This window comes from Malaclemys terrapin, chromosome 3 (genome assembly GCF_027887155.1).
Source record: "Malaclemys terrapin pileata isolate rMalTer1 chromosome 3, rMalTer1.hap1, whole genome shotgun sequence".
Classification (NCBI taxonomy): Eukaryota; Metazoa; Chordata; order Testudines; family Emydidae; genus Malaclemys; species Malaclemys terrapin.
In genome coordinates, this window is record NC_071507.1 from 207,767,224 (window position 1) to 207,781,230 (window position 14,007).

The 14,007-nt window shown below is 58.7% G+C and overlaps 1 protein-coding gene across 3 annotated transcripts in view; it reads right to left on the bottom strand.

The window, feature by feature from the left end:
• The window catches only part of MPV17 (mitochondrial inner membrane protein MPV17), a 50,153-nt gene that overhangs the window by 16,408 nt on the left and 19,738 nt on the right, over window positions 1-14,007 (bottom strand). For all 3 annotated transcript variants that reach the window (XM_054022125.1, XM_054022126.1, XM_054022124.1), the window contains exon 3: window positions 3,724-3,839. In XM_054022125.1, coding sequence (XP_053878100.1) covers window positions 3,724-3,839 — 116 coding nt within the window. The remainder of the gene's footprint in view (window positions 1-3,723; window positions 3,840-14,007) is intronic.

Sequence of the window (14,007 nt, forward strand, 5' to 3'; positions counted from 1 at the left end):
CTCTGGAGGAACTTTGCCACACGCTGAAGCTTTGAACAGAGGACTGAGGACCCATCCCAGCGGGGGATGTATTCCAGAGACTTGATTTGAACCTGCAGTTTATTCCATCGCTGCTGCAAGCCTGAACCAAGAACTTTGCCATTACTGTATGTAATTGATTCCATTTAACCAATTCTAACTCTCATCTCTATCTTTTTCCTTTTACAAATAAACCTGTAGATTTTAGATTCTGAAGGATTGGCAACAGCGTGATTTGTGGGAAAGATCTGATTTGTATACTGACCTGGGTCTGGGGATTGGTCCTTTGGGATCAGGAGAACCTTTTTCTGTTACTTGGGTACTGGTTTTCATAACCATTTGTCCCCATACGAGTGGCACTGGTGGTTATACTGGGAAACTGGAGTGTCTAAGGAGATTGCTTGAGAGACTTGCGGTTAGCCAGTGGGGTGAGACCGAAGTTCCCTTAGTCTGGCTGGTTTGGTTTGCCTTAGAGGTGGAAAATACCCCAGCCTTGGGCTGCAACTGCCCTGTTTAAGCAATTTGTCCTGAGTTGGCACTCTCAGTTGGGTTCTGCCAGAACCGCATTGTCACACCAGGCTTCAGGGGAAGCCTGTGTATCAAGAACTATAACATCCAGTGAAGTGAGAAAACTGATTTAGACTGTGTGCTCACCTCTTCTTTTCTCTGGTAATGATCTCTGACCTTTTGTGCCGACCACGTACAATCCCCGAACATCTGTCTGTAGCCAATAAACCTGGTTTAGATTTTACCTTAAACAGGGTGTTTTGCTGGAAGTGTTTAGGAAACCTCAGCTCAGGTTACAAGGCTGGTGTGTGTCCTCTCCACATGGAGGGATGGGCGGGCCAGGTAATGTACTTACACCCATCAGGCTTCTGACCAGGGCAGGACAGTACAGCTCGGAGGTACAAGGCTCGGAGCTGGTGCCTGTCTCTGTGCGATTCGTGAGTGGCTCTGGGAGCATTCCTGGAATCTAGCTGGGTGTGGGGCTCCACATGCGGTTGTGCTCAGTGATCACAGCACCTGGAGGGGTTTGCTGCCTGTCACTAGCAAAGCATTGTGGGAAACAGCCCAGGCTGGAGAGTTAAGCGGGCAAAGCGCTACCCCAGTCCCAGGATCCTGTCACAGGGTCAGCCCAGGAGGGGCCTGCCGTGTCCCTGGAGCTCCGCCTCCTGGGCTCCGATGGGATTGCAGAAAGCACGGGTTCAAGGCATCGGCCATGCACTGGGCTACGTGCCCCTCAGACAGACAGACGGACGGACGGACGGGCCTTCCCTACACATGCTCCCTACAGCAGGGAAGAGGGCATGTCCTGGCCCAGCGCTCCCTGATGGGCATCACAGAGCGCCCCACAGACAGAAAATGCCTCCCCTGCCCCTGCATTGGTGAGGCCTCATCTGGAGTACTGTGTCCAGTTTTGGGCCCCACACTACAAGAAGGATGTGGAAAAATTGGAAAGAGTCCAGCGGAGGGCAAGAAAAATGATCAGGGGGCTGGAGCACACGACTTATGAGGAGAGGCTGAGGGAACTGGGATTGTTGTCTGCAGAAGAGAAGAATGAGGGGGGATTTGATAGCTGCTTTCAACTACCTGAAGGGGGGTTCCAAAGAGGATGGAGCTCGGCTGTTCTTAGTGGTGGCAGATGACAGAACAAGGAGCAATGGTCTCAAGTTGCAGTGGGGGAGGTCTAGGTTGGATATTAGGAAAACCTTTTTCACTAGGAGGGTGGTGAAGCACTGGAATGGGTTCCCTAGGGAGGTGGTGGAATCTCCTTCCTTAGAGGTTTTTAAAGCCCGGCTTGACAAAGCCCTGGCTGGGATGATTTAGTTGGGGATTGGTCCTGCTTTGAGCAGGGGGTCGGACTAGATACCTCCTGAGGTCCCTTCCAACCCTGATATTCTATGATTCTATGCAGGAGGGTCAGGCCATTCTGCCCTGGTGCCGAGGGGAAACGGAGGCACAGGGCATGGGGGAGGTTGTGCATGGCTACGCTGCAAGCAAGTGGCTGGGAATGGAGCCCTCTTCTCTCTGAGCACACGGCCCAGAGCCAACGTGGGGGAGGGGCTGGCGGGCGCTGAGAGCTCAGGCAGTGATCCGGAGGGGAGAGTGACAGGCCGGTATCAACCCTGGGGCCCAGTGCAGGTCCGCAGCCTGGCAGGAGATCCCCCAAGAGAGCCAGCAAAGTCTGGTTCAGCTGCGGGCACCGAGGAGACAATGCCCCCCGCGACAGCCAGGGAGGCACCCTGAGAACTCACACTGCAGCCAGAGCTCGGCACAGTCCTCCACCACACAGGCTGGGGGCCACCCAGTGCAGCCGGAGCACCAGAGGCATCTTCCCTCGGAACCAGCAGGGCGAGGAGGAATCCTGCGGAGAGCACTGGGCAATGGTGGCTGCGGCTGGTACAGATCCCTGGGGCTCTCGAAACAAACACGAACAGGAGAAACAGGGCTGGATGCCAGGGCGCGGAGGTCCTTTCGTCGGCTCCGTCACTGCCTCCCTTGGGAGAGTCCCCGGTTTCTCTGGGCCTCAGTTTCCCCACCTGATCCTGACTGAGCTCCTGGCTGGAGAGCAGGGGAGCCTATGCAGTATGTTGAGCTCTCAGACGGAAGACAAGGCCAGCACTGACCGTGAGAGGACAGTGCCCCCCCGCCCCTCTCCCTGCAGCACAGCACCCCCAGGGCCTTGGGGCCAGCACAGGCTGCAAGGGGAGCCTCAGTTTCCCCTGTGTGCGGCACTGTTCCCCCACAGGTGGGAGCTCTGGGGCAGGCGAAGACACAGGGGTGGATGGTGCCTGGCGACCTGGACCCTTAGGGCCCATCTCCATGAGCTCTTGAGAACACAAGGGCAGATCCAATGGCCGGGACGTGGACACCTGGCGACCAGCGACCCAGAGAGACGTGGTCGTCCCGCCTCTCCGCAGGGGGCTGAGCCGCATCCCCCAGCTCGGGAACAAAGGGCTGGGGGGGGGTTAAGTGTGGGCTGTGGGGAGCAGTCGGGGGCACGCCGGGAGTCTGACAAAGGAGATCGGACAGACGGGGGGGACAGAGCTTGAACCACAGGGGTCACTGCAGTTGGGCTGGGCGCTGGCTGACCAGGCTGGGCTGGGCTGTCACCGTCACTTCTCTGGGCTCTCCAAGGGCTGCCTGTGCCGTGCGCCAGGCCACGGATACACCCGCCTGTCTGCCCGCGCTGGCTGGGCAGAGGCCGAGCTCCGGAGTGAGAACTGCAGCCTGAGGGGGCAGGCAGGGATCTGAGCGCTGGGCCTGTCCCAGGGAGCCGCTCCCTCTCCCAGGCTCCTCAGCGCTAGGACTCAAGCCAGGAGCTGTTCGACACAAGGGCATGGGAGCGGCAGAGCGGCCAAGTGCCACATAATCCAATTGGCTCCTGGCTGGTTCCAGCACCACTCAGCACTTGGCCTGCAGCGGCACAAACCGCAGGGCCTGGGAGCAGCTCCTAGGGCCAGAGCCCGGGCAGCGGGCGGCCGTGGAGTGCTGATGTCCCCCACCCGAGGCTCGCCCCCAGCATGGCAGAGTCCCATGGCTGCCTGTCGGGAGGCACTGTCAGCCCCAGGGGTAGAATTCTGCAGCCGCTGCCTGCTCCTCGCACGCCCGGCGCCAGGCCGGCTCTGCATGCTGGCGTGCGCACAGCCTGTTGCAACGGGTCCCCCGCTCTGCTCCCAGCGGGCCCTGGGGGACGGCACTCACCACAAAGCAGAAGCCAATGGCCATCATCTTCAGCGTCCTTCGACTGCTGTGCCCTCTCAGGCCCCTTCTTTCCACCAGCTGCTGAGAGATCACATCTCCGACTCCCACCAGGGACCCTGCACAAAGCAGCCCCAGCTGGGTCAGGAGTGTGGACACCTGCTGCCCCCTCCCCCCTCCATGCCCACAGCTGGGTCAGGAGTGTGGACACCTGCTGCCTCCCCCCCATGCCCACAGCTGGGTCAGGAGTGTGGACACCTGCTGCCTCCCCCCCATGCCCACAGCTGGGTCAGGAGTGTGGACACCTGCTGCCTCCCCCTGCCCCCCCGCACGCCCACAGCTGGGTCAGGAGTGTGGACACCTGCTGCCTCCCCCCGCCTCCCCCCCACGCCTACAGCTGGGTCAGGAGTGTGGACACCTGCTGCCTCCCACAGCTGGGTCAGGAGCGCGGACACCTGCTGCCCCCCCACCAGTGCTCACAGCTGAAAACATCTCGATGTACAGCAGAAGTAAAAAGAAAACTAACAAAATATTAGGAACCATTATCGCTAATAAGACAGAAAACATATTGCCACTGTATAAATCTATGGTACACCCACACCTTGAATACTGCATGCAGATGTGGTCTCCCCATCTCAAAAAAGATCTATTGGAATTGGAAAAGGTTCAGAGAAGGGCAACAAAATGATTCGGGGATGGAACAGCTGCCATATGAGGAGAAATTAATAAGACTGGGACTTTTCAGCTTGGCAAAGAGAAGACTAAGGGGGTTATGATAAAGGTCTATAAAATCATGACTGGTGTAGAGAAAGTAAGGAAGTGTTATTTACTCCTTCTCATAACATAAGAACTAGGGGCCACCCAATGAAATTGACAGGCTGCAGGTTTAAAACAAACCAAAGGAAGTATTTCTTCACACAACGCACAGTCAACCTGTGGAACTCCTTGCTAGAGGATATTGTGAAGGCCAAGACCATAACATGGTTCAAAAACAAACTAGATACATTCACGGAGGATAGGCCCATCAATGGCTATTAGCCAGGATGGGCAGGGATGTGTCCCTAGCCTCTGTTTGCTAGGACCTGGGAATGGGTGACAGGGGATGGATCACTTGATGATTCCCTGTTCTATTCATTCCCTCTGGGTCACCTGGCATTGGCCACTGGCGGAAGACCGGATACTGGGCTAGATGAACCTTTGCTCTGACCCAGTCTGGCCGTTCTTATGTTCACAGGCCCCCTAGTGCCACACTGGGGCAGTGGGGCCAGCACTGACTGCTGGGGAGAGTGCCCCCTGCTGAGCCCCCACTGCTCCCTGCAGCACAGCGACCCACATCATGAGGAACCAAGTGCAATCAACATCCACAAACCCGTGGGGCCTGCTCTGCAGCGATCACTGCCCACGCACCACAGAGCAAAGCAGACGCTGGGGGCCAGAGCAGGGCGGCTAGTCACAAGGGCTGCCGGGCGGTTCTCAGATGTCGGCCGCATCCCTTTAACACCAGCTCCAGGCTCAGGGTCCCAGCGGCTGCCCGGCTCTGCCTGGCAGTCACCCCCGGGGGCTCCTGGCTCAAGCCCCGCAGGTGGCGACTCCATCTTAAATGCTGTGGAGCAGCCCTGGAAGACCTGAGCCAGCAGGGGCTCATTCATGGCTAAAACACAGCGGTGGGATCACACCTCTGCTGGGGACACAGCAGGTGTCACGTTACTGATTTGAACTGGGACCATATAGAACATGGGTGCAACCAAAGTCCTGCAGTGGCACCAAATCTTGTATAAAGGGGGTCAAATAAGGTGTCTAAGACAAGGTTATGGTTTGCTGGTTATGATTGTGCTGTCTATATGTGTGTATCAAGTTTGTTGTTGAAGTTATGAATATTGGCTCTAGACTGTCTGTATTTCAAACTTATGCTATGCTGCTGGGTGACATCCCAGACAAGCTGAGATTAGCTCTGCCTAACCTGCTTGATGGCCCATTAAGGACCATCAGCGATACAATGGACCCATTGAGAAAAGGCAGATACGCCTTGAGACTCAGCAAAGTATGCAGGGACTGGCCCATGTGACTCCAGACTCCATTTTGCTGTAATTTTCCACAGTAAGAACAAAGAGGTGTTCTTACACCTGGAAAAGACTGTAAAAGGCTGATGCCTCATCTCCATCTTGTCTTCAATCCTGCTTCTTATCTCTGGAGGGACTTTGCTACAAACAGAGGCTCTGAACAAAGGACTGATGACCCATCCCAGCTGGGGATGTTCCAGAGACTTGATTTGAACCTGCAGTTTATTCTATCGCTGCTTGTTGCGGAGTGTGGGGGAGTCAGGGCCCTGCACCCCTCTTCCTGAGATTCACTGCGACTCTCAACCAGCCAGTAAGGCAGAAGGTTTATTTAAGGACAGGAACACAGTCTCAAGCAGAGCGTGTAGGTACGACCAGACCCCCTCAATTAGGTCCCTCTGGGAGGTTCAGGGAGCTTAGACCCCAGCTTGGGGTTCCCTGCGTTGCACCACCCAGCCCAAACTGAAACCAAACCAAAACTCCTCCTGCAGCTCCTCTCTTCCCCCTCCCCCCAGCTCCTCCTCTCCTTTGTTCAGTCTCCCGGGCAGAAGGTGTTAATTCTCCCCACCCCCCCGTTCCTGGCTCAGGTTACAGCTCAGGTAGCTTCCTTCAAGGGAAGTCCCCCCTCCTCTCTGCAATCCCCCTGCAACATTCCCAGGTCAAATCTGCCCTGCTCCGTCACATCTCTCCCCCCTTCGAGACTGAACTGAGCGGGGTCACTTTGACCAGTGACCTGGGGAAGTTCAGGGCTCCCTCTCCGGGACAATGCGTCCGCTATCAGGTTGTCACGTCCCTTCACATGGACCACGTCCATGTCATAATCCTGCAGGAGCAGGCTCCACCTCAGGAGCTTGGCGTTGGCTCCTTTCATCTGGTGCAGCCAGGTCAGGGGAGAGTGGTCGGTGTGCACGGTGAAGTGACGCCCAAAGAGATATGGCTCTAGTTTCTTGAGGGCCCACACCATGGCCAGGCATTCCTTCTCGATGGCCGCGTAGTTCTGCTCCCGGGGTAGCAACTTCTTGCTCAGGTACACGATGGGGTGTCTCTCCCCCTTTTCGTCCTCCTGCATTAACACCGCCCCCAGTCCTGTGTCTGAGGCGTCGGTGAACACCATAAAGGGCTTGTCAAAGTCTGGGTTTGCCAGAACTGGGCCACTGACCAGAGCCTCCTTCAGCGCCCGGAGAGCCTCCTGGCACTCCTCGGTCCAGACCACTTTGTCTGGCTTCCCCTTCTTGCACAGCTCAGTGATGGGGGCGGCTATGGCGCTAAAGTGGGGCACGAACCTCCGATAGTACCCTGCCATCCCAATAAAGGCTTGGTCCTGCTTTTTGGTTTGAGGAGCGGGCCAGTCTCTGATCACCTCCACTTTGGCTGGTTCCGGCTTTAGGCAGCCGCTTCCCACCCGGTGGCCTAGGTAGGATACCTCAGCCATCCCCACCTTGCACTTCTCCGGTTTTACGGTCAGCCCAGCCTTCTGGAGTCGGTCCAGCACTTGTCTAACCTGGGATATGTGGTCCTCCCAGGTCTGGCTAAAGACACAGATGTCATCGATATACGCCACGGCAAAACTCTCCATCCCCCTCAGTAGCTGATCCACCAGGCGCTGGAAGGTGGCCGGCGCTCCCTTGAGGCCGAAGGGCAGGGTCAGGAATTCATAGAGCCCCAGAGGGGTGACAAAGGCCGATTTCAGCCTGGCATCTGCATCCAGCGGCACTTGCCAATAGCCCTTTGTAAGATCCATGGTGGTAAGGTACCGAGCACCTCCCAGCTTGTCTAGGAGCTCGTCCGGCCTGGGCATGGGGTAGGCATCGGCTACAGTGATGGCATTGAGCTTCCGATAGTCCACACAGAACCGGATCGACCCGTCCTTTTTGGGGACCAGCACCACCGGCGAGGCCCAAGGGCTGGAAGACGGCTGGATCACCCCCAAAGCCAGCATGTCATTGACCTCTCTTTCCAGGTCCTGAGCAGTTTTCCCTGTGGCTCGGAAGGGGGAGCATTTTATAGGCGGGTGCAATCCTGTCTGCACCCGGTGGACAGTCAGATTAGTGCGTCCAGGCTGGTTGGAAAACAGCTGTTGGTACAGATGCAGCACCCCTCCGATCTCAGCTCGCTGGGCAGGGGTTAGCCGATCAGAGAGGGGAATTGCTTCCAGGGGGAAGCCAACTCTTGTCCCAGGGAATAGATCGACTAAAGGATCATCTCCCTGCCCCTCCCACTGTCCACACACGGCCAACACCATATTCCCCGTCATAATATGGCTTCATCATATTCACATGGTACACCCGGTGGTGGTGTGCCCGGTTCGACAGCTCCACCACATAGTTTACCTCGTTTAGTTGCTTGACAACCTTGAAGGGCCCTTCCCAGGCGGCCTGGAGTTTGTTTTTCCTCACGGGGATGAGGACCATCACCTGATCCCCAGCGGCGAAGGCACGGGCCCGTGCTGTGCGGTCATACCAGACTTTCTGCTTCCTCTGGGCTCTGGCCAGATTCTCCCTGGCCAGGCCCATGAGCTCGGCAAGTCATTCCCGGAAGGTCAGGACATACTCCACCACCGACTCTCCGTCAGGAGTGGCCTTCCCCTCCCATTCGTCTCTCATCAGGTCCAGGGGCCCCCTTACCCGCCTTCCATATAGCAGTTCGAAAGGCGAAAACCCGGTAGATTCCTGGGGTACCTCCCTGTACGCAAACAGCAGGTGAGGTAAGTACTTGTCCCAGTCCTGCGGGTGCTGATTCATAAATGTTTTCAGCATCATTTTTAGCGTCCCATTGAATCTCTCCACCAGTCCGTTGGATTGGGGGTGATATGCTGAGGCCCAGTTGTGCCGGACCCCACATCTCTCCCACAAGCACCGGAGTAGGGCCGACATGAAGTTGGACCCTTGGTCCGTCAAGACTTCCTTGGGGAACCCCACTCGGCTGAAAATGGTCAGCAGCGCATCCGCCACAGTGTCTGCTTCAATGGACGATAAGGGCACTGCCTCGGGGTAGCGGGTGGCGAAATCTACCACCACCAGGATGTATTTCTTCCCAGACCGGGTCGTCTTGCTGAGAGGTCCCACTATGTCCATGGCCACCTTCTGGAAAGGCTCCTCTATGATGGGCAAAGGTCTCAATGCTGCCTTCCCCTTGTCCCGGGCCTTCCCCACCCTCTGGCAGGGGTCACAGGATCGGCAGTACTGCCGGACGTTGGTGAAGACCCCGGGCCAGTAAAAGTTCTGTAGCAGCCTCTGCCTGGTGCGCCGGATCCCCTGGTGCCCTGCGAGAGGGATGTCATGGGCCAGGTACAGTAGCTTGTGGCGAAACTTCTGGGGAACCACCAGCTGCCTCCTGATCCCCCACGACTCCACTTCCCCTGGGGGAGCCCACTCTTGGTACAGGAACCCCTTCTCCCACAGGAACCTCTCCTTGCATCCTCTCCTCATGGTCTGTACCACACTGAGGTCAGCCAGGCCCCTTAGCTTCTGCAGGGAGGGGTCCTTCTGCAACTCGGCCTGGAACTCAGCGGCTGGGGAAGGGATGGGGACCTGCTCCCTCTCGTCGGCTAGGTCGGAAGCCCCAGCCACCCCGAGGCCTGTCCTTGGGTGTTCCCTCCCCACCCGGGAAGGGTTCGGTGCCTCCGGTGGGACATCCTTCCCAAGTCAGGGCGTAGTGCCCCTCGCCGGCTCTGGCTACGGGTCACGACTAAGGCGGTCTGGGGGCTGCTTGGCCAGTCCTCTAGGTCCCCCCCCATCAACACCTCAGTGGGCAAATAGTGGTGCACTCCCACGTCCTTGGGGCCCTCCTTGGCCCCCCATTTCAGGTGTACCCTCGCTACGGGAACCTGGAATGGGGTCCCGCCCACCCCGGTCAGGGTCAGGAAGGTGTTGGGCACCACCCGATCTGGGGCCACCACCTCGGGCCGGGCCAGTGTCACCTCTGCGCCCGTGTCCCAGTATCCATAAACTTTCTTCCCATCCACCTCCAGGGGAACAAGGCACTCGCTCCGCAGGGACAGCCCCGCGCCAACCCTGTAAACGGAGAACTTTGAATCCGGAGCATCTGGCCCCGCAGAGAAGCTGGCCTGGGGCCCTTCTCTCTCTTGAGCAGTTGATAAGCTGCCAGCCCCTCTTGCGTGAGAAGCCTGCCCCTCGTCCGTCTGGGCCTCTACCAAGTTAACCCGGTGCGGGTTCGGTCTGCTCAGTCTGTCTTTGAGCTTGGGGCACTGGGCCCGAACGTGGCCTCTTCGGCCGCAGTAATAGCAGCTCATGTCCCGTGGGTCCCCTCGAGCCGGTCAGTTGTCCCTGATGCTGGGCATTCCCCGTGGGAGGGGATTCCCCATATTCCCCCTTTGGGAGGTCCCAGGGTGACTCTCTCTCTGCATCGCGGCGGGCCTGTTCCTTTGGGGCTCCTCCCTGCCACCCCCTGACCGGCTCTTTACAAATTCATCAGCCAGCTGCCCGGCGTGTCGCGGGTTCTCTGGCTTTCTGTCCACCAACCACAGCCTCAGGTCGGATGGGCACCGCTCATACAGTTGCTCCAGTACCAGCAGTTTAATCAGGTCCTCCTTCGTCTGGGCCCCACCAGCCCACTTGCTGGCGTATCTTTCCATGCGGACGGCTAGTTGCAGATATGAGATCTCAGGGGTTTTATCCTGACTCCGGAACCTTTCCCGGTACATCTCAGGAGTCAGCCCAAACTCACGTAGCAGGGCCTTTTTGAATAGTTCATAGTCCCCTTTCTCTGCCTCTCCCAGTTGGCGGTACAATGCCACGGATTTGGGGTCCAGTAAGGGGGTAAGGACCCGGAGTCTGTCCGCGGGATCAACCCAGTGCAGCTCGCAGGCCGTCTCAAAGGCCTCCAGGAAGTCATCCATGTCTTCCCCCTCCTTGTGTGGGGCCAGGATGCACTTATCAAAGCTCCGTGCAGTCCTGGGTCCTCCCTCACTCACTGCAGCCGGGGGTTCGCTGCCCCTCAGTCTCGCCAGTTCCAGTTCACGCTGATGCTGTCTCTCATTCTCCTGTCTCTGTCTCTCATTCTCCTCCCGTTCCTGCTGACGCTGTCTCTCTTCATGCTGTCTCTGTTGTTCACGATCCTCCAGCTCTCTCAGTTTTAGCTCTTTCTCCCATTCCAGCCAATTCCGCTCCACGGATGCCGAACGTCGCCGGGAGGATCCCCTGCTGGCCGGCGAGCTTCGCCGGGAGGATCCCCTGCTGGCCGGGGGGGCCACGGCGCCTTCGGTATTTGCTGGGCTCCTCCCCACCCTTCCCCTAGGCATAGGAAGGAAGGGTCTCGGGAAGCCCTCAGCAGCCGGCTGACCACTCCCAGCTGGAACAGACACTGGTGCCTGCGCTGCATTTGCCAGGCTGCTTCCCTGAGACACAGGGATCAGTTCATTCGCGCGATCTTCCGCCTCCAGCTGGGCAATGAGCTGTTCTTTGGTGAGCCTCCCAATGCGCAGCCCCCTCTGCTTGCACAGCTCCACCAGGTCGCTCTTAAGCCGCTTGGCATACATCTTCCTGCTGGCCCCTCACCGGCCTGTGTGCTCACAGCTCCCCACAGTTCCCAGGGGGACCCCTAGTGTGCCAGCCCTTCTCGAGGTCACCACCTCTCTGCCAGGGTCGAGCTGCAGACTCCTCCGCCCCTGGGACCACTCGCTGCGATCCCCCCGGGGGACCCTGTTACTGCAAAAGTCCTTCTCGCTGGTCACACACTCCCAGGGGTAATAACCGTCTCTCTCTCACTCTTCAGCACGCCTGGTCCCCGTCAATCCCCCTTCGTTTTACTGCTCCCCAGTCACTTACTGCAGGAAGCGCCGTCCACGGGGTGCAGTAGATCCCGCCGCTGCCACCAGTTGTTGCGGAGTGTGGGGGAGTCAGGGCCCTGCACCCCTCTTCCCGAGATTCACTGCGACTCTCAACCAGCCAGTAAAGCAGAAGGTTTATTTAAGGACAGGAACACAGTCTCAAGCAGAGCGTGTAGGTACGACCAGACCCCCTCAATTAGGTCCCTCTGGGAGGTTCAGGGAGCTTAGACCCCAGCTTGGGGTTCCCTGCGTTGCACCACCCAGCCCAAACTAAAAACTCCCCACTCCTCCCGCTGCTCCTCTCCTTTGTTCAGTCTCCCGGGCAGAAGGTGTTAATTCTCCCCACCCCCGTTCCTGGCTCAGGTTACAGCTCAGGTAGCTTCCTTCAAGGGAAGTCCCCCCTCCTCACTGCAATCCCCCTGCAACATTCCCAGGTCAAATCTGCCCTGCTCCCTGCTCCGTCACACTGCTACAAGCCTGAACCAAGAACTTTGCCATTACTGGATGTCATTGATTCCATTTAACCAATTCTAACTCTCGTCTTTATCTTTTTCCTTTTATGAATAAACCTTTAGATTTTAGATTCTAAAGGATTGGCAACAGCGTGATTTGTGGGTAAGACCCGATTTGTATATTGACCTGGGTCTGGGGCTTGGTCCTTTGGGATCAGGAGAACCTTTTTTCTTTTACTGGGGTATTGCTTTTCATAACCATTCGTCCCCATAACGAGTGGCACTGGTGGTGATACTGGGAAACTGGAGTGTCTGAGGGAATTGCTTGTGTGACTTCCTTGGGCTGTAACTGCCCTGTTTAAGCAATTTGTCCTGAATTGGCACTCTCAGTTGGGTCCCGCCAGAACCAGCATCGTTACACCAGGCCGGAGGCAGCTCTGGCCCCAGACTGCGCAGCTCCCTGGCCTGGCTTTGAGGGGGAGCGCTGGTGTTTTCAGGGCCCTCTCTGAGCCCCCCGCTGTGTGCTCCCCTCCTGCCTGCTGGCCCTACACCAGCCCATGTGCCAACTCCAGCCATTGGCCTGAGCGGAAGCCCGCAGCCTGTGGGTCCCACTTGGGAGTACCCCAGGGCATGAGCTGGTGGGCAGAGTCTGCCCCCTTCCTGCCTTAGCCCTGAGCGCCCCTGGGGCCACACTGCCCGGGCTCTGCCGCAGCCTCTGATGACGTCAGACCATGCGTCTCTGCTCACTGGGCTGGGCCAACTGCCACGCGGGCCCGGAAGAGTCAGCGGCGTCATTTGGCTTCGAAAACCTGAGCCTCTAAACTAGGTCACTGCCTTTGGCAGCTCGGGACAGGTTCCTTTCCCAGAACTGCTGCTTCTGTCACACCATCCGCGGCTGAAGCCTGTGCCACGCCTGGCACCCTCAGTCAGCGCCCAGCCCCCGGAGCCCGGTCCAGCTGCTGAGGCCTGCGGATTGGTGCTAGGGCGTGGACCCCGGTCCCACAACTGGGGCGTTACTGCTCCGGGCGGGCTCCCCAGGGGCTGAGATGGCCAGCAAAGGCCTGAGGGGGCCGGGCTCAGGGAGGCGCCTGGCACCACTAACCCAGGGGTTCGGCTCACACATTCCCTTCTGCCAAAGCAGGAGACTGCCCGGAGAACAGCCCGGAGAGGCACCAGCTGCCACGGTGCCACTCACGCCCCCTGCACCAGCACCAATCGGCACCTGGGGAACAGCTGGGGCAGAAGTCCCCCGCAAAGGACCAGCAGACCCTCAGCGGGCCGGGCTCTGGCTTTCCCGCCTGAGCCAGGCCTGGCGCACAAGTAAGAGAGACGCGGTGCCAGCGCATGGACGAGGGATGAGCCGGGTGTGCTGTGGGCGACGGGGAAGCTGGTCACCCGCGGGTGATGCCAAGGGGAGCGGCCAGACTCCAGTGTGTGCCCCTGAGGGTGGCTGGGACAGGGGGCCCAGAACCTGCCTGGCTGTGTCTCCCTGGGCAGCGCTTCCGACAGCTCCTCTCCGTCCCTCCATTGATAAATGTGCAGCCATTCAGTGCCGCCCCGGCAGGTTTCATTGATTCATTCCCTAGAGCGGCTGGGCCCCCTGCCCAGCCTGCGGGAGCCCGGCCGGGGGAAGGGACTGGAGTGAGTGACAAAGCACCTCACCCCGCCAGCACCTGCCAAGTGTAATAGGATGAGCAGGTCCCTGTGCCAGGAAGCAGCCTGCGTCCCCGGGGAGATTAGATTAATCTCTCCCCCGCGATGACTTCACTTGGGCAGCTGCCACCCCCGGTTAGCGCTCGGGTCCACTCCCCTCCCGCAGGGGCCGGGCCATAACCCGGAGCGATTGCCGGCCCCCAGGAACTCTGGCCCAGCCCACGGCCTGGAGGCTCTGTGGCCGGCCTCTCCCATGGGCTGCGCACACCCCTGCTCAGGGCATCAGGCCACGCAGATGCACTAGGGGCACCAATGCAGGCTGGGCACAGCCTCACCC